General features: G+C 48.2%; 1 protein-coding gene across 8 annotated transcripts in view; it reads left to right on the top strand.

Annotated features, from left to right (window-relative positions):
• The window catches only part of USP40 (ubiquitin specific peptidase 40), a 660,245-nt gene that overhangs the window by 236,670 nt on the left and 400,764 nt on the right, over positions 1–22,811 (top strand). For all 8 annotated transcript variants that reach the window (XM_078681394.1, XM_078681396.1, XM_078681399.1 and 5 more), the window contains exons 15-17: positions 1,280–1,364; positions 1,519–1,589; positions 3,446–3,783. In XM_078681394.1, the coding sequence (XP_078537520.1) occupies positions 1,280–1,364; positions 1,519–1,589; positions 3,446–3,783 (494 nt within the window). The remainder of the gene's footprint in view (positions 1–1,279; positions 1,365–1,518; positions 1,590–3,445; positions 3,784–22,811) is intronic.

The following is a 22,811-nucleotide window of genomic DNA, read 5'->3' on the forward strand; positions in this document are numbered from 1 at the left end:
CTCGCCCTTTTCACCTCCGTTCAGCAGGTGAACTGACAGGGACAAAAACCAGCATTGGCATAGCCAAAAGGTCTCGCCTTTGGGACCCTATAAGTATTTAATTATGCAGCACAAGATCCTTGGTGCAACATCAACTTTTGCATGGCTAAACACTTATAGTGTCCCAAAGGTGAGACCTATTGGCTATGCCAATGCTTGTTAATATATATGTCACTTCTAAGACTAGGTGCTGTAAGTTAAAGAGTAGAATAGATGGACAGATGGATAGATAGATAGATAGATAGATAGATAGATAGATAGATAGATAGATAGAGCTGTGCATGTCCCTAAAATGGTGCCTGGAGCGAGATTTCTTTGCTCTCATCAGGGTCGTCATAGCGCAAAAGACTTGCAATGGAAATGTTTTTTACACTTAGTGCTACAACAGCCTCACTCACACCGAAATAGAATTTGCTGTGGCAGCAGCTGAGTGCCCAACAACCCTGGGCCTACACATTCAATGTTCCTGACCTTAAGATGGCTGCCCCGGCCTGTCCCCTGGAAGCATGCTATTGAGTGCTTATCAACCCTACAGTAAGTCTTGGCTTCCCAGTAACTCCGGGATTGGTACTGTCAATTGATCTATGACGATGCCCCCCAGACTGAAACCTTGAACATTGTACACACCACGGGGCCGGATCAACAGGGCCCATGCCCGGTGGAACTTCCATGGAACTTTCGATGGACCTTTGACGATGCCCCCTGGGCTGGTACCAAAACTGTTTGTACTTACCTTGGTGCACGAACAACCCTTGCCTATGCCCGGTGGAGCTGTCATATGCAGCTATAGAGGAGTGTGGCCCTAGTTTCACCGCCTCGGCTGTCACCTACCCAGCCGGTCATCTGACATTGTTTTCCTTGTTTCCCCGTTGTTTCCTTCCCTCCCCCTCCTCCTCCCTCCGTGATATTTTGATTTAATTGATGTAACTATGTAACCTGTAACTCACTGATCCTCTTGTAAAGCGCCCTAATACCTCATGGGCTAGCCAGTGCTATATAAAACTTTTCAAAAATATAAATACAATATCAAGACACAACAAGAGCATCTCGAGTCTAACAATGAGTGAAATCCTAGTGTTCATGGTTTCTCCCAGGTCAGAGACCCTCAAAGCACATTAAAACATATCACTATGAAAAGTAAATCCAATTTCATTTATTAATGCTTGGTGCTTTTGTTCTTGTTTTCTCACAATAATCATTGTTAATGTGTTCTTTGTTTTTGCAAACCCCCCCTTACCAGCTATTGGGTTTTTGGGATGATGACGTGGTTCTGAATGTTGCGAAGTCTGTGCCTGCTGGACTTCATCTGTATCGGACACTTAGTGGTAAGACTCCATTCTCTGTATGTTTCCAATGTGCACCAGAACATGGTGTAGGCTTAATTGTACAGAGCCCAATTTGGGTCATTGTTGCTTTGCTGTCTGCTTCTATGTAACTCTAAGGGTCTGAAAGGGTCTCATCAGTGCTTTACTCCCACAGGGGATGACCTTCCTCTCTCAACCTTTGATCTCGCTGATGGCACCGACATCTTTGTATGGAATGGAAAAGAGGTAGGAATCTGGGGGAAACCTCAGTTCATTGTTGACCAGGTTTCTCTTCACAAATCTATAATGAATGGAGATATGTTGTGATTTTGTTCACAGGAGCAATTAAGGTAGCACCCGGTAGCACATAGAATGCAATACACATGATCTAACACAACAAAGTGCTAATTGTGTTTGTGGAGCAGGCTATCATAGAGGAGCCAAAAAATACTTGTCTGAAGACTCATTGATGAAGATCTGGTGGGAAGAAGTGTTGGCTAATTTGGCACACATTTGTAGATCCACACCAGGGCTGTACCTATTGCGCCATATGGCTGAGTAAAGCTACAATAATGAGATCTTATATTCTGTAACCAAAATATAACTTGCGCTGAAAAAGTAATACAGTTTCACATCCTATAAAACTTAGATGTTCCCTTTCAATTGTAAATTTGAGCTGTGGTGCAGAAGGGTGTACGCATGGAAACCAGTGATTCGTCTGGCTTTTGGCCTGAAAATGTACTTGCTGTTTAAACTGTCATCATTGTCTCTGTTTTGCTTTTAAAGTAATTTTAAGATCTGGGATGTTAGTTTAGTGTCTGTACAGCCTGGCCCTATTCTGTTGAGATGTGGTCACTCTGGTTTATGCACAGTTGACCCTCACTCACCTGCAGTTGTTTCTACTTAGGTTAAAATTTAAGGTGTTGGTTTTAAGGTGCTAGCACTTTCTACTTTAAAAAATATAATTGTATTCTTTTGCTTACCTTTTGCATCTTTCTAGTAGATATGCTATCCAAACACAGATTCTGCATTGCCATCTCCTCTCCAGGCTGTAGAGAGGTCACTTTTTAACATCTAAAAAAGTCCCAAATTAGTACTCGGCACACTGTAACCCACAGTTGTTAACACTATTAACTGATAACTGCTCTCGTTGCGAAACTCAGGGAGCCGACTTTCTTCACCTGACCTGGGGCTCCGGAGCAGTGCAGGACTTTTGGATGCGGATGAACTCACAGGAGTTACTTCATTGCAGGCCACAGTAACGCCACTGTGTTGTTTATTTGGGGATATCGGTAGACATAAAGGTCACAAGATGGCGTTTAAATTCTTGCAGCTCGCACTGGTTCTTGTTAGGCGCAGGGTGGGTCAGCGTACCCTGGAGATAGATCACTGGCACAGGGATGTGGCAGAATTGGTGCTAGCAAGCGATTCATATAAAACTTAGCAGAAAACATGATAAAATGGAGAAAGATATCGTCGTGTAGCGATATTTGAGTGACAGATTTTTGGCCCCGGACTGCGACCCGAATAGTGGGGATAGTGATGGTGTGTATCGGATTTGCAGTGGCACGCGCCAGTTGCTCTCCTCTTAGACAGTGTATGAGACTGAATATTACAATGTTGGGCACTGTTCCCTTACCTACCTGCTGTGTACTATGGCTCTTGTTATTACCGCTACAAAGTTACTTCATGCAAAAAAGAAGGAAGAACGTTTTAAAAAAACAACAGCATTGCGAACTCCTTTTCAGACAGCACTTTCCCACAATGGATTACTACAGTTCATTCCAGCTGCTGTCCTGCTTTTTCATGTGTTCAAATGTTTTCATAAAAATTTCAGAAATAAAAATGGTGATACAAAAGAGTTGAGAAAAAGCAACCTGCAAAACTTCTACTTTCTCATTAGTCAAATCTAGTACTTCAGCGACGTGTCATTGCTGTATGTGTTAGAGGTATTGTGTACAGATCGTATATTAAATGTGATATAAAATTAAAGCTTCACTGTTGATTCTGGAAGTTCATCACTCCTTGTGACGTGAGTTTACCATCCCTCGTTCTCTTTTCTGTTGGATTGTCTCAGCTTGCTCACTCTTGTGTTTCTGCAGGTTGGTGGAGTGTCAATCCAGATAGGCGAGGCTGTGGAGCCACTAGTCCTGAGCATCCTACATCCTGCAGAGAGTGGTCGTTCTCTGCATGGCTCACGGTTCAGAGAATCTCAGCAGGTGTTTGCGGGCAATGCTGAATTAGGTTCAGTGCGGGAGGCATTGGCAGCAACGCTGCAGGCAGACAGAGTGACACTTTGCTACCCGCTAGGATCCGGTGGCAAGGATGCAGAGACTTGGAATTTCTTCCCTGAAGCAGACATGAATAAATCTATACGGAGCCTTGGCCTGAGAGATGGAAGTGCCATCCTTGTTCTAGATGCTGACTGCATTGATCAAAGGTGAGTGACCAACTGCTCTGTCGGGTTGGGGCATAAATGACATTTTGCTCTGAGAGATAGGAAAAGCTCATCTGCATTTGTCTGAATGTATTTGTCCATCGAATTTGCTATTGTTAACATCCAAGCTATGTTGCAAGGAAGTCATCCAGTGATTCATTGTAGGTTTTTTTTTTAATATTTCTTTTTATTTGAAAACTTAACAAACAAGGCATGAATATAAAATACAGAGTGCATAGCTTGTACCGAGGCGAAAAATCCCCTTAATTTACCGCAATACAAATAATACAATAATGGGGGAGGGGAGGAGAAGAGGGGAACAAAAGAGAATCAACTTAGGGTCGGGGGGAAAGTGGAACATCCATGATGGGCGTTGCTTGAGGAACACATATGTCCCCCCAATATCTGTTCCAAGGACCCCAAATTCTATACCATTTCCGGGGGCGACCCCGGGCCAGATAGACCGTTTTCTCCCTAAACATGCACCAGTCCATGTTCTCCATCCATACATCAGGAGTAGGAGGCTTCTGTGATCCCCATATCTGCGCTATATTGTGTTTGGCGATCATGGCCCCCAAGGTCACCCACTGAGTCTGAGCAACATTGTGATCAGTCGGCTCCCAAACATTCAGTAAGCAGCGCCTAGCCTCGGGCAGGAGAGCAACACCTGTAACCTCCTCCATCACGTCATGTACTCATTTCCAATAATCAGCAACTTCCCGACAATCCCAAATAACATGAAGAAATGTACCCAACAATCCACAACCCCGTTTACACAAACCCTCCTCAGAAAAGCCCATCTGAACCAGACGGGGACCCGTGACATAAACCCTGTGCAAGATTTTCAGTTGAACCAATCTGAGTCTCGCTGGAATCGCGACCTCCTTAGGAGAGGAGATCGCAGACTGCCAGTCCTCATCATCTAGTTCAAGGCCGTCACGGGTCCAGAGATCACGCAAATGGAGCAGAAGGTCTGTCCTTTCGTTGATCAATTTCTTATAAACCAGAGAGATAGTACTATCGGGCATATGGCCATCCAACACCCGATCCTCCAGTGGGGTATACTCCGGTATTACTTCCCCCTCCTGAAAGACTGACATCAGGGCATGTCGGACCTGGGCATAGCGGAAGTATTCCGTTTCTCTCAAGTCAAACTCCGCCTGCAAGGCCGAAAACGGCTTCACTCGCCCCATGGCCCATAGGTCTCCCACCTTCGTGATACAGATGAGATCCCACTTATCGAATCCTTTAGTATTCCACAATTTGCCTAGTCTATCAGAGCCAAAAAGCGGGGCCGCTAATGTCAAACGATCCTTCCATCCCAACGAGCTGGTAGCGTCTTTCCAAATGCGAACGGCCGACTTCGTAGGCCCCGTCAAAGAGCCAACCACCGATTTAGTGTACAACGCCGTATAATATTCACCACCAGGCAGTAGCCACCGGTCCATAGCAAAACCAGGGTTCAACTTCGGGCCATGCATACCATGATTAATAGCCCCTAATTGTGATGCCCAATAGTATAGTTTGATATTAGGAAGAGCTATACCTCCGTCATACCATGGGAGTGTGAGTTTGGCAAGCGCTATGCAAGGCCTACCATCCCATAGCAACTTCCTCTGAAGACCCTCTACTGCCCGGAAATAACTAGCTGGAACCACATCAAGCGTATTCTGAAGGGCGTACAAAAAACGGGGGAGGGACATCATCTTAAAGAGAGCCGCGCGTCCGAGTGGCGAAAGCGGAAGCCCTCGCCAACCCGCAACGTCCTGTCTCAAACGGTCTAAAGGAGGGATAAGATTTTTTTTATATCGAATTGAGGGGTCCATAGACACAAATATACCCAAGTACTTAAACCCTTCCTGTGTAACTTGGATGGGACAATTGCGCGGGAGGAGAGGGGTGTCACCACAGAGCACGTAGAGATACGACTTCGTCCAATTGATAACCAGGCCCGAGTTTCTGCCAAAAGAGGTGAATACGTTGCACAATACTATCAATGATTTTCTGGGTGAATTCAGATATAATAAAATATCGTCCGCATACAAAGAGATACGATCTTCGTATTCGGGGACCACTGAATACTCCTCAGAGAGGTTTCCCAACGGATCCACGCCGCCAAAGGCTCAAGGGCCATTGCAAACAGGAGAGGGGATAAAGGACAACCTTGACGGGTACCTCGCCCAAGACCAAACGGATCAGAGACACAACCGTTAACAACTATCTGTGCGAGGGGATCCTTGTAGAGAAGCCGCACCCATCCAATAAATTCGGGCCCGAAACCAAATTTAGCTAACGCCGCCCACAAATACGGCCATTCCACAGTATCGAAAGCCATAGTGGCGTTCAATGACGCCAAAATGGCCGACTTACGCAGCGTCGCAGCCCTTGCGAGAGCACCATGTAGACGCCTGAGATTCAATGCTGTGTTGCGATGCGGAATAAAACCGGACTGATCTGGATGGATTAGGTCACTTATAACATTAACCAATCTATTGGCCAGCAACTTGGCAAGAATTTTAGGTTCGGCGTTTAAAAGCGAGATCGGCCGATACGATCCAAATTTGTTTCTCGGCTTCCCTTCCTTATGTATCCCGACAATTGTCGCAAGCCGCTGATTCCGGGGGAGAAGACCCTGCTCTCAAGACTCGAAAAACATATCCCGTAAATAAGGAGCAAGTTTATTAGGCCGAAGCTTATATAGCTCTATCGGCAAACCATTTGGATCCATAGCCTTACCCGAGCGTAGGGAACGCATCGCCAATGCCACCTCGTCCGCAGTTATTTCGCTATCCATAAGCTCCTGGTCTGTGTCAGATAGACACGGCAGGGCGATATCTCGCAGCAGTAAGTGAGAGTCTTCCTTCGGCCTACGCGAGACCGGAGAGTAGACTGCTTGAAAATGCTCAGCAAAGCTTGCCACTATCTCCGCCGGGTCGGTGATCCGAGATCCATCCGCAATCTCAAGCTCAGGCACCACGCGACTCGCTCTATCTCTTTTATCCAGCCATGCTATCAGCTTACCCGCTTTGTCTCCGACATCATACAGACGTCCCTGTTGTTCCCGACCAAGAGCCTTCACAGTATCAGTAACTAGCGTCTTATATTCCAACTGTTTCAACCGCAAAATATGCATCTTAGCGCGGGTTACTTCTTGTTCTAGATCTGACTCCAAATCCGCTATTTCAGTTTCTACCCGCACTATATCCTCATCTCTCTGTTTCTTGACTCCAGCAATCAAAAACAAGGCTTGTCCCCTCACCACAGTTTTGAAGGCTTCCCACAACGACACCGCGGAAGAGACCGAACCCTCATTCTCCTGAAAATAGAGATCTAAGGACCTAACCAGTTCCCTACGGGTTTTAGGATTTCGGAGATACCAAGAGTTAATCGGGGCTACCCGTCCCTCGGCCCCGACGCCAATTCGACCCGAAGCCATATAGGGGAGTGTTGGGACGGGAAGTCTCCTGCATGTCTCTGGAGAGAGTGCTTCTCCTGCCTTATGCTAATCTCCAGGCAAGTCACTCAAAAGCTACTGTATAGTTTCTAGAACCCTACCTCAGTGAGCATGACAATCATACATGTCCACTGAGGGTCTCCCTGTTTACATGGATTGAGACCCTAGAGCTTGGCTCTGAGGTCGAGGGGGCATGCCTAGTGCACCCCTATTTTTCAGAGAGTGGCTACTGCCCTCTGTATTAAGGCTGTGGTAGACTGACTGTGGTGGCAGCAATAAATCTATAGTCAGGAGGGGTGAGTCCCTAGGCACCCTCCTGACCAAGTCTGTGCAGTTTGCCATGCCTGTGGGCCTGTTGCCTTTGTCTGACTAATGTGTGTTTGAGAGCCCGTGGGTGTACAGGGGAAGAATGGTGATTTGAGCCAGTGTGAGGAATGCGGGCTGTCCTGCTGGACATCCCAGCTCCCCCGTCCCCCTCCCTATTTCCTTGGAAAGGCCTGGTGGGCCGGGGGAGACACTCAGCTCTTATCTGGGTTTAGCTGCACTAACTTTGTGGAGAGAATCCTCCCCCACTGGTCAGGGCCTCCTGGGCTGGAGTTAATTAAAATTCCTCTCTAGAGGGTTGCGCAGCCTGATACCAGAACACGACCTGCTACATGCTTTACCCATGCATTGAACACGCGGTGAATGGTCTGTGATTGGAGGTGTAAAAAGTAGCAGACCCTCTGATTGGATGAGCCTAACAATCCGGGGTGATAAAAGTCTGGCCTGAGTGATCAGCTGTTGTTCAAAGACTGGGCTATGACAGAGAAGATAGCCAGACACGGACCCCGCGGTGTGAAGACAGAAGATAAGACTCTGTTCACTGCGGTCTGGAAGGAAGGCAACATTAAGGACCAGCTGTTTGAGAGGCTTGGATGAGCGTTCGCTTTGGACCAAGGAAATTACAGACAGCTGCCCAGTGTGGGAAGGAAGCTTGCGGCACATCACCAAAGGTGTGGGAAGGAAGCTTACAGCACATCACAGAGGCTGGTGGAAAGAAGCTTGCAGCACATGACGAGAGCCAGAGAGAGGAGGATACTTGATTCTAGTCTTTGAAGGTGAGATCAAATCCCCTCTAGGCTCCTCCCTTGCGCTGTGGGAGCCTGTACAAGCAGTAACTGGGAAGAGAGGCCAGTGAAGCAGACCCCACCTTACTTTTTGTGAACTCTGAGGGTATCCGGGTGAACTGGCACTCTGTCCAGCCACTACCCTTCTTCAGCTAGCCAGTGGCTACTGGACTAGTGGGACTCCAGTAAACTGTGCCAAGACATCCGGCACCTTTGATCAGATCCCTGACACCACTAGAGCGGTGTCCTCACTCACAATGGGAGGGCACTTCTGTTGCTTTGGGTGGGGGGTTATGGGGCTGATCACGACCATTTGACTTCGCATCATATGCTGAAACTATATCCTTTCAATACAAAGTTTGGTATCAAGGCTCTAGTGAATGAGAACAGCCCTGTGTAACATGATCTGTAATATGCAATGCTTACTGTGTGTTTTCATGTTAACTGTGTTTTTATAGTGCTTGGCGTCTAGGCGCTATAATACTGTTTGCGGTCAGAACTCTGCCCCAGAGGGTTGTAGAGACTTCTGGTTTTCACTGTTTATCCTAGTTTTATGTGTAGAATAATTATCTTATGTGTATTAAAGTACTTTTCTTTTATAAAAAGTAAAGCACTGACTGGACATTGAGTTTATCAGCTGGTGGTACGGTTTACACTGTATTCTGAATGTCTAACCCCACCTCACCTCCTTGAGTAAGCCTTGGACTGCTCTGTCTCGCTACCCTGAGAGAGTCAAGTGCTGGAGAGGAGTACTTGGTTATCCAGTTTTGGGTCCTTTAGTACTGAGGCCCCAGGACATCAGTGAGGGAACACTCCAGTTGATGCGATTGGAGCGCAGTTACCCCGGAGTGCCCTGGTGCCCAGGAAGCCGGGTTTAACAGGGAGTGATCTGAAATACCTCGAGCCATATGTTTGACCTCCGCAACAGAGGAAGCCTGCGCCGCTGGTATCAACACGTAATCTATCCTAGAGGGGCTGCCATGTGCACCAGAGTGAAATGTGTACTGCCGTTGGGTAGGATGTAGCAATCTCCAACAATCCACCAGGCCTAGGGTGTCAATTAGATCAGGCAGCCAGCCGTGCGACACTCTAAGGTCCCTAGGCGGATGTCTATCAAGCATACCAGACACAACAGCATTGAAATCTCCACCCAGGATCAAAGAGCCCCCAGGGAGATGGAGTAAGACCCGCCCCAGACCCGCAAATGTTGTAGACTGCAAACCAGGAGGAACATAGACAGAAACCAGGGAAAGTGTCCGACCCTCCCAACACCCAGACACAGCATCATATCGCCCCCTATCATCAAGGACTGTATCATCAATCTCAAGCGGGAGAGAATTCCTGACCAGGGTTCCCACCCCCGGGGAACCAGAGAAGAACCCTGCGTGGGCAACAAGACGATAACCCTTCCTGTTCATGGCATGACATGTATTCCCCATCAAGTGGGTCTCCTGGAGTAAGACCACATCAGGGGAATAACGTTTTAACAATTGCAATACAACCCCACGCTTGATCCTGTCCCCCAACCCATTCACATTCCAACTCCCCAATCTCAACCCTCTACCCCCATCACGAAAAAGGAAAAAGATCCAACCCCGGCCAGAGTTCAGCACTTCAATAAAAGAGTCTTGCAATATGGTGCCTTGTAAAAAGAGAAACTGAAATCCCAGCAAACCCCTCCTCCCCCCCCCCCTGAAACAACCCCACGGAACACCCCCCACCCTGCACCCCTGCATAAGACTAGAAAGCCACCCCAACTTGCAGTGTGCCTGTCGGCCCACATCTAAACTAAACTACAAAAAGTCGGACTGAGGAGGAAAGAGACCCACCAGAAACCCCATACCCCCCCTGGTATCTACAAATGATCATACAGCAATATTAAGACCCCACAGTGTTAGTCTCCGAAGCGTCCCCAGAAACCAGATAGATGATGATCATTCCTGCTCGAGCAAACCTCCCTCCGCTCCACCGGACCGTTGCTCCGGGTCTGGTCGGGCCGGCAGAGTGTCCAGCCAGTCAGCTACCACCTCGGGTTTATTAAAGAAATAGGCCCGCTCTTCGTATTTAATCCGCAACTTTGCGGGGAAAAGCATGGCATACTTGAGGCCCATATCACGGAGTCTCCGTTTTACCCCAAGAAAACTTAGTCTCTGCTTCTGGACCGCTTGGGTGAAGTCAGGATAGAAACTGATGGTGGAATTTTGAAATTTCAAGGGTCCACCCGTTCGTGAGGCCTGAAGGATAGCATCTCTGTCCCGAAAGTTAAAAATTTGTGCTATCATAGGCCGCGGCGGGGCACCCACCTTTGGCTTACCACCCGGGACTCTGTGTGCTCGTTCAACGGTGAAAAATTTACTCATGCCCTTGGGTGCCAGATGGTTAATAATAAGGTCTTCCACAAAGAGGTCAGCTGCCGGATCCTCTGCCTTTTCCGGAACTCCAACAATACGGATGTTATTCCGCCGAGCCCTCCCTTCAAAATCCTCCAGGCGACGCGTAACTAGATCATTAGAAGCCCTTAAATTGCGGACTTCAGTCTGCAAGTCTACTACATCGCCCGTCAAACTAGAAGTTTTTATATCCAAGGACTTGACTTTTTCGTTGGTTTTAGTCAAGTCAGTACGAATCAAGTTGACATCTATCGCCACCGTGTCCAGCTTATGAGCGAGAGTCTCCATTTGCTTCCCGAGGGACGATTTGATGCCCTCGATGGCAGCCATAATGTCCTGCAGAGTTGGGTCGGTTGTCGGAGGCATCGCATCCCTCACCTCTTCCAATGGCCTACCCGGTCCACTGGGCAACCCCTTAACCTGGGCATACCGATCCATAACATTGGTTTGAGTATATCCACCCCACCTGGTAGGTTTAGGCTTCTGTTTGTCTCCCTCCGGCTTCCCCGCCATTACGGAAGATACTCTGGTATAGTCCAAGACAGGACCGAAGGGGGGGGGGGAGACCAACGAAGAGACCAGCCAAAGAGCACTAGACGACACCCAATAGCCAGGGATGCTGACCAGCACGGCGTACGGCCGTGAAGCGGAAAAGCAGGAGGCCCAAAAATGGCACTTGGTCAACAGAGAGAGAAGGCCAGCCTTCCAACCAAAGATCAGCACTTCCAGCAATATAAGTCTCACTCGATTGTCAGGTCGGGCATGTGTCCCCGATGGAATCTGGCACCGGTGGCAAAATCGAAAGTGAAAGTAAAACCAGCTCCGGATGTTAACCACCACCTCTGGCCGTTGTTTTTCAATTACACCCCGGGCGCACAGCCAACTCCAGCGCCAGGCTTCCTCGAGTCCAAGGCCGCAAACTGCCCAACACCACAGCTCCGGACTCCTGGGTCCAATCGGGACGTACGTTGCATTTTTAGTTTCTCCTGTGGGTCATCTGTACGAGGACATCAATAAAAATCAGGATAAACTACAGAATATATGCGGGAGGTTACGAGGGTCTCGAGAGCCCTATGCTCACGCGGCCATCTTGGTTGCGCACGAAGCTCCTCCCACCATTGTAGGTTTTAACCCCTTCGGGGCTGATGAGTTCAGCTCGTCATGAGCGTAACCTGCCGTTCGCACATGACGAGCTGAGCTCGTCATGTAACGCGGTAATTTCAAAATTGCCGCGTACAGCGGGAAAAGCCGCCGCATTGATGCGGTTAAGGCAGTGTGGAGTGGGTGTGTTATTAGCAAAACATTGCTTTCTCCAGTACAGCTTCCAGTACTACCAATATTGTTAACTAATGACATACATTTTAATATATGGGTACTATTAATATGGGGAATCATTCTCTACAAAGTCCTTACCCTCTGCCCCTGCCAAGCAACACATTTGATTGTTTTCAGCAGTAACAGGCTACCAATAAATACTAGAGAAAAGGGAGCCGAGGATAATTTGTAGGCTACTGAAATGAAAATATGGAACTACATGTTGCCTCTGGCTTGCCTAGCACGATTATGAGGTCTGGACATGTTTTTTTTTTTTTTAACATTTTATTGTTTTCATCACATCAGCAAGTTGTATCAATATTATATACTGCATTTTTGGAACCTTTCTCAACACATCATTGTATAGTCCTGCAAAATATATATAAATTCTATTCCTCTAAGTATTTGTCAGTAATATTCCAGCCGCCCCCACCTCCCCCCACCCCTCATCCCTCATCATCATCCGAGCCATCGCTTTCATTGTCTGCAGGTGGATCACAAATACCCCCCCTATAATCATTCCAAGCTCCCAAAATTTTAGACCACTTTCTGGGGCATCCTCTATTAACAAACACTGCCCGTTCAGTTATCATAGTCTCATCCATGTTTATGCTCCATGCTGAGAGGGAAGGCACCTCCACCCCGCCCCACTTCTGTGCTATGTTCCTCTTCGCTATCACTATTCCAAGCGTGACACAAGTTTGCCCGTGGCGTGTAATATCATTGGGTTCCCATATGTTTAACAAACATCTACGTGGTTCAGGTACCAGCGATACCTCCTGCACCTGAGACATAGTACGCATCACCTGGGCCCAGTATGTTACTATTCTGGGACATTCCCAGATCGTGTGGTAGAACGGTCCTTTATCCCCACACCCTCTGAGACAAAAGGGGTGGTCTATTCGATGCATCTTGTGTGAGACTACTCTGGTGTAATATGAACGGTGCAAAATTTGTAATTGTACTAATCTAAGGTGTGAGGGTATTCCCGCCTCCCTCGGAGATGCCAACGCCTCCTGCCACTCGGATTCATCCATCTCCCCTACTTAGCTTTAAGTGGGCTCGTGGGGTCGGGTAAGTTGTTTATCAATTTCCGATATGTGAATGATGTAGCCTTTATAGGCATAAAGTCCGTCAATAGTCTATCCTCCATAGGTGACGCCTCTGGAACATATGAGCCGGGAGGAATCACCGACATTAGGGCATGTCTAATTTGTATATACCTTTAGTGTTCAGAGGGCGCCATATCGTACAACTGCTGGAGACGTTCAAACGACACCACTTCCCCATCCCGCCACAGGTCACCCACTGTAGATATTCCTGTGTCGTCCCAATGGATGAAGCCCTTACTGTTTCGAAGCTTCCCCAGTTTTTTGTTATCCCATAACGGAGTGAGTTGTGTCAGTACTCCCCCTTCACCCCAATTTTGTCTGCGCAGCATGCCATAGTATCAGCCTATGCCTTAAGGGGCCGAACTTTGTTAACGCCAGGTTTCTATCAATGAGGGGAGAGAGTATGGTGCAGGTGCCGAGTTGCGCCCGATCTGCCTTATACGCCGGGTCTGAGTGCGGGACATGTAGCCAGTGGTTGATTACCTTAAGCTGTGCTGCCCAGTAGTAGAGCTGTACATCAGGGAGCGCTATTCCACCGTCATACCACCCCTTCACCAGCTTAGCCTGAGCTATGCGCGGCGGCTTGTTACCCCATAGGAGACTAGAGACCTGTGCTTTGATAGCTTTGAAGTACTGAGGTTGTACCTGATACGGTGTGTTCTTCAGAAGATAGAGGAAGCGAGGCAGTGCCATCATCTTGAAAAGCGCCGCCTTTCCTAACAAAGTGAGTGGTAGCTGCTCCCAGTGGCGCACATCCCTTTTAAGCCGTTCTAGCAGGGGCTGCAGGTTTTTAGTGTAAAATTCCCTATCATCGGCGGCGACATGAATCCCCAAATATTTGAATGAGCTGCCGGCTATCGTAAGCGGACAGTCGTCAGGGAGGAGTGGCGGAGGGCCACTAAGTACGTAAAGTATGGATTTTGACCAGTTAATGGTATATCCCGAGGCCTCACCATAGGCCGCACATACATTTAGGAGGGTCAGTATGGAGCGTCTCGGGTCGGTCAAATAAAGTAGCAGGTCATCGGCATAGAAGGACACTCGGTCCTCCCAGTCGTCCGTCCATTTAATGCCCTTGATCGTTGGCTCCCACCGTAGCCACGCCACCAGAGGCTCAAGTACCAATGCAAAAAGTAGCGGCGATAGCGGGCAGCCTTGTCGCGTGCCCCGCACCAGGGGAAAGTCATGTGATATGTGACCGTTAGCAGCAACATGTGCCAATGGCTTGGATTAGAGGAGTCGGACCCAGGAAATAAAGTTGGGGCCGAACCCTAAATCCTTTAATACGGCGAATAAGAATGACCACTTAACCATGTAGAAAGCCATATGGGCATCCAGCGATAGTACTACTGCCGGTTCCTCCACGTATTCCACTCGGGCCAACACCCCATATAATCTCCTTAGATTCAATGCTGTGTTCCTGCCTGGCATGAAGGCGGACTGGTCTGGGTGTATGAGTGTTGTGAGGTGTGGCGTGAGTCATCTAGCCAGTAGCTTTGCCAAGATTTTTGCTTCTGCGTTCATAAGGGAGATGGGTCGGTATGAGGTACACATCTCCGCTGGCTTACCGGGTTTTAAAATTGCTACGATTGTGGCTGTGCGTTCGGGGCAATTCACCCCTTTCCAGACTGTCAAGGAACATATTTAGCATGTGAGGCGCCAGGTGATCAGCCACACTTTTATATAATTCGATCGGGATCCCATTCGGCCCCACAGCCTTACCCGACTGCAGTGCCCCCATTGCCCCCGTCAATTCCCTTAATGTCAGGTCGCCCTCTAATTTGGTAGCTGCTTCAGGCGTCAGCTTAGGCATATGCAGGTCTTGGATGCAAGTTAATGCCTCTTCCTCAGTCATGTCGGAGTCGTAAGAATAAATTGCGTGGAAGTGATGCTCCAGCATGTCTACCATCGTGTGTGGGTCAGTTGTGACATCTCCATCTTCAGTACAGAGCTGTGTTATCCATCTGTCACTTTTTTCCCTCCTGTCTAACCAGGCTAATAACTTCCCTGATTTGTCCCCACCTCATATATCTTGTGTCGCTTGGCTTCAATCTGTTGCTTAGACAGTGTGGTGAGATGTTCCTTATGTTGAAGCTGTCGGCGCCTGAGTTCAGCAGCCGTGTCAGGGGTGGTATTTCTAGCGTGAGAGTCCTCTGCTGTACCTAGATCGGATTCCAAGCTGTGTAATTCCGCCTGACCCTCCTTTTTATGTGTCGCTATAGAAGAGATGGCTCTACCCCTTAACACTGTTTTAAAGACCTCCCAGAGGGTGGTAGGTGATTACACTGAGCCCACGTTCTCGTGAAAATACTGGTCAATCCCTTTTTTAAGCTCCCTCCTGATGTGGGGTATGCGTAAATAACCAGGGCGAATTGGATACACCCTGCGGCGTGTATGTTGGTAATATGTGTACTGAAGGAAGAGTGGGGAATGGTCGGAGATGCCCCGGGATCTGATTTCTATATTGTCTATATTCTGTAGACTCCCCAATGATCCCAGGAAGTAGTCTATCCTAGTGAGGCTGTTGTGTACCCCAGAATGATACGTATATTGGCGTTCTGTAGGATGGTTTAGTCTCCAAAGATCTATTAGGCCCAATGCCTCCAGAAAGCTCTGCAGGTGCGATCCTCCAGGTGTACCCACTCTCTCCGGGACTCTATCCATAGTATCGTGCAAGGTCGCGTTAAAATCCCCACCGATAAGGAGTTCTCCCTTTAGGAAGGCTAAGTAGGAAGTCACTGAGGTCCAGTAAAGCCACATTATGTAGCGCCGGGGGAACGTAGACTGAGACAATGTTAAGGGGACGTCCCTCCCATTGTGTACTGATTGCTGCAAATCTCCCTTGTGCATCCGTTTTAGTACTGAGCACTTTTAGTGGAAATTGCTTTTTCATTAGTATGCCTACCCCACGGGAGCCTGACGTAAATTCTGAGTGTACTACCATTTTGTATCCCCATCTATCCATTGCTTTACTGGCTGTACCTATGAGGTGTGTTTCTTGCAGTAATATCACTGCTTCACCCGTTCTCTTGATACTCTGCAATACTATCCCTCTCTTTATTTTGTCTCCTAGGCCCCTCACATTCCATGTTAGCAGTGAGAGAGTAGGCCGCATGGCATCAGTGTCCCTCAAAGGCTCAGTCCGCCGTACACTCAACATTGACATTCCTGCCATTCTCACCCCCACTGACGCCATCAATTAGGATAAAATAAGAATCATGCTCCATGAACCGTGTTACAACATTGCTGTCCATGTGTGAATACTTAAGAAAACTCCTGTAGAAATAAGCATAGAACATTCCCACCCTCCCGAAACCCCTCCCTGCCCTGCGGACTCAAAACTGCCCGCCACCCCAACTGAGCAGAGTACTTAATACCCAACCCTGAAAAAATTACTTGCACGTTTGGGAGCGGGAAGTCCAGGGAGGATATCCGCTCCCCACGCTTCAGAGTCTGCTTCAGCTATAGTTCATCGTCCATATAGTGCCAAGAAGTGTCCGTGTTCTTTTTCAGCCCACCACATCGTCCAGCCTCTCCTGTGAGTGGTTGCTGTCGTCTTGAGTACATTCATCCTTCTCCGGGGCTTTCATGTCTACCACAAGGTCGTCTACCTTTCGGTGTCTTTGCGTCCTTTCCCGCCACTCTCCATCCCTCTAGCCAGTCGTGGGCCTCTTCCTGTGATTCGAAGAACCATGTCTTGCCATCCGCTACAACACGTAATTTAGCTGGAAACAACATGGAGTATGGCAGCTCACGGGCCCTCAGTGCCTTCTTTACCTCCAGGAAGCTCCTGCGCCTTGCCGTATCTGCTGCAGTATAGTCTGGAAAGAAGGAGACAACCGAGTTCTGGACCTTAACTGGTGGTGCCACCCGGGCCGTTTGTAATATGGCGTCTCTATCCCTAAAATTGAAGATACGGGCCAGCACCGGTCGTGGAGGTGCTCCAGGTTTTGGACGCCCACCTGGCACCCTGTGCGCCCGTTCTACTGAGAAAAAGGCAGAGAGGCCTTTCGGTTGCAAGCGTGATTTGATGAGTTCCTCAACATATAAGTCCATTGCAGGGCCGCCTTCCGACTCCGGAATCCCCGTAATTCGAACGTTGTTGCGGCGGGAACGTTCTTCCTGGTCGTCGAGCTTTGCCGCCATCCATCTGTTTTCTTCCTCCCAGCGCGTGACCTTATGGATTAGGAGTGCGAAGTCCTTTGAGAGGGATGTAGTCACTTGTTCGACATCTGTGACTAGCCGACATTTTGTGGAAGTCAGCACGCAGGAAGGTGATGTCCGACGATATGCAGCCCACCGTCGTCTGAGCGCTATTTAGGGCCGCCATAATGTCTTCCAGTGTAACCTTGGGTCCCCCCAGCGCCACTGCGTCCTTCTTCGGTTGGTCCGCCTTGCCTGGGAGCGGTGGGAAGTCTTTCGTGTAGGCATATTGGTCGAACTTGCCCTGGTGGTTCGTACATGTACCTCTACTACTCATGCTGCTGGTGGCTGTAACTCCAATGTTGAGTTCTGCAGGTACAACACTCTTCCAGCTGGTGGCACGCAAGTGTTCAGTATAATGTGAGCTCTACAGCGCAGGTATATTCAACAACTCCTTCACTACTGGGGGTTCAAGGGAGATTAGGATAGTCCGAGGCCAGTCTTGTTGGAGTGTTTCTTGTCCTCCGGCAGACCCAAAGCCCGGTTGTCACTGTTTTCCCAGGCAGCTTATGTAGCCCTTCACTTTTGGGCCTCTCCTCGGGTGTCACGCTCTGAATGCCCGCCGAGGCCTTCAATCCTCTCTCGTATGCGGCAGTGAAGCAAAGTTCAAATTGCAGCGTTGCTGAGCACTGGACCCCGTGCCGCCTGTCAGGGCCGTGGGAATTTCAACCGTCCGCAACCCCAAAATGGCGGCCGCTCGTTTTTCTGCCCCCGTTGGAGGATTTGCGGTTGAGCCGTCACGGCGGCCCCCCACGGGCCTCTGTATACTTCAGCGGGTGGCGACCGTCAGCCGGTGCACCTCTTCACCCTCCGGTGCCCCGCATCCGCTCCCACGCACCCCGCCTCCTCGCAGCTTGCTGGGCCTACATCCTTGGGCAACCGGCACTAATGGAGGCCGCGGCTTCTGTGACTTGCGTAGGCCTCTCTTAACGGAGATCGTCCCGCACGATTCTGGGCACTCCCGGGCTCCGGAATCGGATCGGCGGATGGCGCTCTGTCTCCGGTTTGTATGTGGCGACTCTGGGTGCAATTTAGGCGTCGGATAAATTACAGGATTAATGGGGAAGCGATCCTGTCCCCGGAGCTCCTCTAAGCAGCGGCCATTTCTCTTGGCTGCTAGCCACGGCCCCCAGGTCTGGACATGTTTAATCATATTTTTTTATCCAGTATTGAATCTTACATAGATTCACATTCTTGTATCTTCCCCGTCATCGTGGTGGGAGTCTCACAGTAACAGAATGACCATAGCAGTACAAGAAAAAACTGCATAGAAAACCCCATAGGGAACAACATTATTTGGTAACCAAACCTCATCATTATGTGGTCCAAAACTCAGCCAATCAGCTGCCAGCCCTGACATCACACGCCCCAGCAGAGCCATCATACCTCAGATTTCCAACCACCTTCGTGTGAGAAGGAGTCTCCCTGAGCCTTGTTCAGTTTTGTTCCTGAGTGAACTTTTGACCTTTCCAACTGCAAGTCTTTTCTTCTGGATTTAAGGTACTGTTTTCCATCTTGTACCTAGTGTGGCTGAAAGCTAAAAAAAAGAGGCTTTTCAGGCCCTGCAGATCCTGTGGGAAAGCTAAACTATATTCTGAAGACCCCCCACAAGAACTGTTTGTATTGTCTTCATTCAAAACATGTGCCTAAGGACTGCAAGCACTGCAGAACCTTTTCAGCTAAGACTTCTAATAAGCAGAAAACTAAGGACAAAGAAGCATCTTCGTCTTCTCTTCCTCATACTCTGCTAAAGAAGTCTTCAGGGTCAAGGGCAGTGCCTTCAGCCTTGTCGACGAAGACTGGGGCGTCGCCGACGCTTGTTCCTGTGAAAACATCGACGACCTTGTCGAAGATAACAATCTCGACGACGACAGCTGCGTCGATATCAGTGACTAAAACAACGTTGTCGGAAAAAGGTTCGTCGACGGGAAGAGCGTCGTCGACCTCGCTGACGACACCATCGACGACGACCTTGTCCACTACGACATCGTGTACGGCACCATCGACGACGACTACCTCGTCGACGATAATTCAAATCTCTTCGTCTACGGGAGCATTAACAACGGGAGCTCCGTCGACGACATCCTTTAAGTCACCAATGACAAAGTCATTGATATCTTTCAAGTCTTTTCCGCCGTCAATGGGCTCGTCGACTGTCAAGAAATCTACAGAATTTACAACTTGGCCAAAAATTTCTCCGCTTCCTCCATCAAATCTGCTAGATTTACAGTCAGAGGATGAAGAGTCGATGGGAGTAGCTTACAGTCCTTCACAGCAACACATCAAGATTCAGGACACGGGTGAAGAAGAGTGCCAGGAGGTTCAAGAGGTTTTTTCTTTTCAAGATCGTCCAGTATCCGACTGCAAAATATATGAGTCGTTCCAGCATTCATACGAGTATGAAGAGGAAACGCATCCTGATGTGAGGGAGGAGTCCATCTTGATGCCGGTTTCTCTAGTGACTGACTTACGTCACATGATCAATGACTATTACTGTTGTTTTCCTGAAGCTAACGCTCCTGCCTCGAATACTTCAGTCTGTTCTATCCAAACTCCAGTAGTTCAACCTCCGCCTACAGTACAAAAGATTCAATCTCCCCCAATTATTACAATTAGGGATGATTTCGCAGAGAGTGACAGAGAACAGCCAGAAGAAGGCGACCTTCTTCAGGAGAATCCGGTTGGTATAGAATGGGATCAATCTATTTTACCTACGACACTGTCCACATCGTCGTCGCCAGCAAACTCTCCTCCCCAGGACATTGGAGGATTCCATGACATTAAGGAAAAAGCCTCAAAGAGATTTGAGCTTCGACTACCAGTGCAGGAAACAGAGTGTTTTCTATACGACTTCAAAGAGGAATCAAGGAAATCCATCAGAGCAATTCCTATCATCGATCATATATGGGACGAGGGCTTGAAAATAATGAAGAATCCAGCCTTGGTTGCGGCCTCTGTGCCCAGAATAGAGAAGAAGTATCTGGCCCCAGAATCTTCTCCTGCATGCTTAATTGGACATCTGCGTCCGGAATCAGTAGTGGTGCAAGCTGCTCAGAGATAGTCCAAAAATCTAGTCTCAACTTCTGTAGCTCCTCCCGATAAGGAAGGAAGAGGGATGGATGGCGCAGGGAAGCGTTTTGCTGTGATGGCATCAGCTTCCATTAGAGCTGCAAACGCTCTAGCTCTGATCAGTCGTAACAATAAACAGATGTGGTCAGACATAGCACCGTTGTTGGCTCATCTCCCAGACGACAAAAAGGAAGAAGCTGCCGCCATATTACAAGATGGATATTTCATCTGTGGCATTTAGGCAAATGGCGGGAACAGTGGCAATCCGAAGACAAGGTTGGCGTAAGCCCACTTCATTCAGACCGGAAGTTCAGGCAACAATAGTAGATATGCCTTTTGACGGAGAGTATCTCTTCGGAAAGCATATAGACGATGCTCTCCAAGGAATCAAAGCTGACACGGATACAGCGCAAGCATTGGGCTCTCTACAACAAGGTAGATTCCAGTCCTTTCAGAGAAGAGGGGCTAGAGGCCAATACAATCAAAGGTCTTCATACCAGTCCAAGAGGTACCAACCTTACAGTCAACAGGGGTATCGTCAGTTTTTGAGCAACCAGCAATTTTGTTCCTCAAACAGCCCATATCATCAGCAGTCCAAAGGGAAGAATACTGCGAGGGGAATGTCGCAGCAAAGCAATAGGAGACAGTGACTTTATCGAAGCACCCGCCACTTGCTCAGACCTCAACAACAATCATTACCTTTCTCTCCTTTATCAGCAATGGCTGTCGACAATAACAGACAGATGGGTACTCGACGTGATACATCGAGGCCACACCCTGGAATTTAAACAGAAAACTCCGTATCAACCTCCTGTTCACAAGAAGTAACAACATCTGTCAGCCCTCAAGGCAGAAATATTATCTCTTATAGTGAAAGGGGCAATAGAGAAGGTTACGTGTCCTCAGCGAGGAAAATAATTTTACTCGCATTTCTTTCTGATAAAGAAAAAGCAGACGTCAAAATAGAGGCAGGTAATGGACCTGAGAGGTTTGAACAAATTCATCAAAAAGATACCCTTTCGTATGCTATCTCTTCAAGAAATACTCCTACTACTACGCAAAGGAGACTACATGGCATCCCTGGACCTCTTAGATGCCTATTTCCACATTCCGATTCACATAAAACACGGGCAGTTTCTACATTTCATAGTGGCGGGCGCCACTACCAATTCAAAACCTTACCCTTCGGTCTAAAATCAGTGCCAAGAGTCTTCACAAAGTGGATGGCGCCAGTAGCAGCGCACCTGAGACTACAAGTTCACCGGATTTACCCATATCTGGACGATTGGCTCATAAAAGGTACATCATACCAGGCTGCCCGGCACTCACTACAATGCTGCATGGATCTTTTCCATTGTCTGGGACTAAGGTTCAACTTAGAAAAGTCATCTCTCATTCCGTCACAATCCCTTCAATTTCTAGGAGCCATGCTTCGCACAAAGGAAACAAAAGCTTATTCTTCAGAGGAGCGTACTCAAAAAATCTTAAACCTGGCGTCGCATCTGCAAACAAAAAAGTGCACTTCAGTGAGAATTTTTCAATTCCTTAATGGGGATGATGTCTTCCTGTATCCCCTTGCTTCCCAATTGCAGATTACACATGAGGTATCTCCAAGAGCTTCTTGACAAACAATGGATACAATCCCAAGGGTCCTTCGAAGATCGGATCACCGTCACTCCTCAGATCCAGGAAGCCCTGTCATGGTGGAGGATCAGAAAACATTTGACAAAAGTCTGCTTTTCAAACCTCAACATCCCAGTTATGTTATGATGACAGATGCATCATTCCAAGGTTGGGGGGCACATCTCAAAGACCTCGAAATTGGTCCAACCACGAAGCTCAACTTCACATCAACCTGTTGGAGCGAAAAGCAGTGTTCTTGGGTTTACAAACATTCCTCCACAGAATCCATGATTCAACGGTACTAGTCAGGTCAGACAGTACAACGACGATGTTTTACCTATTAAAACAAGGAGGCACAAAGTCAAAGCTCCTGTCAAAACAAGCTCAGGAGATTTGGAAATGGCTACTGCTTCACAACATCTCTTTACAAGTCCAGCATGTTCCAGGAGTGCACAACACAAGGGATGATATCCTGAGCAGATCAGCCAGTGTTTCCCACGAGTGGTAATTAGCTCAAAGTCCACTTCTGAGAGTGTTTCGTCTGTGGGGCAACCCATCGTTGGATCATTTTGCAAACCACCACAACTCGAAATGCAAGCACTTTGCAAGCGGGTTCCCCCAAGCGGGATTGTGGGGCAATGCACTGCAGCTACGCTAGAAAGGAATGTTCGCGTATGCATTTCCTCTATTCCCTCTGATATCGAGAGTGTTACGGAAGATGAGATCAGAACCGTGCCACTTAATTCTCATAGCCCCC

This window comes from Lissotriton helveticus, chromosome 3_1 (genome assembly GCF_964261635.1).
Source record: "Lissotriton helveticus chromosome 3_1, aLisHel1.1, whole genome shotgun sequence".
Classification (NCBI taxonomy): domain Eukaryota; kingdom Metazoa; phylum Chordata; class Amphibia; order Caudata; family Salamandridae; genus Lissotriton; species Lissotriton helveticus.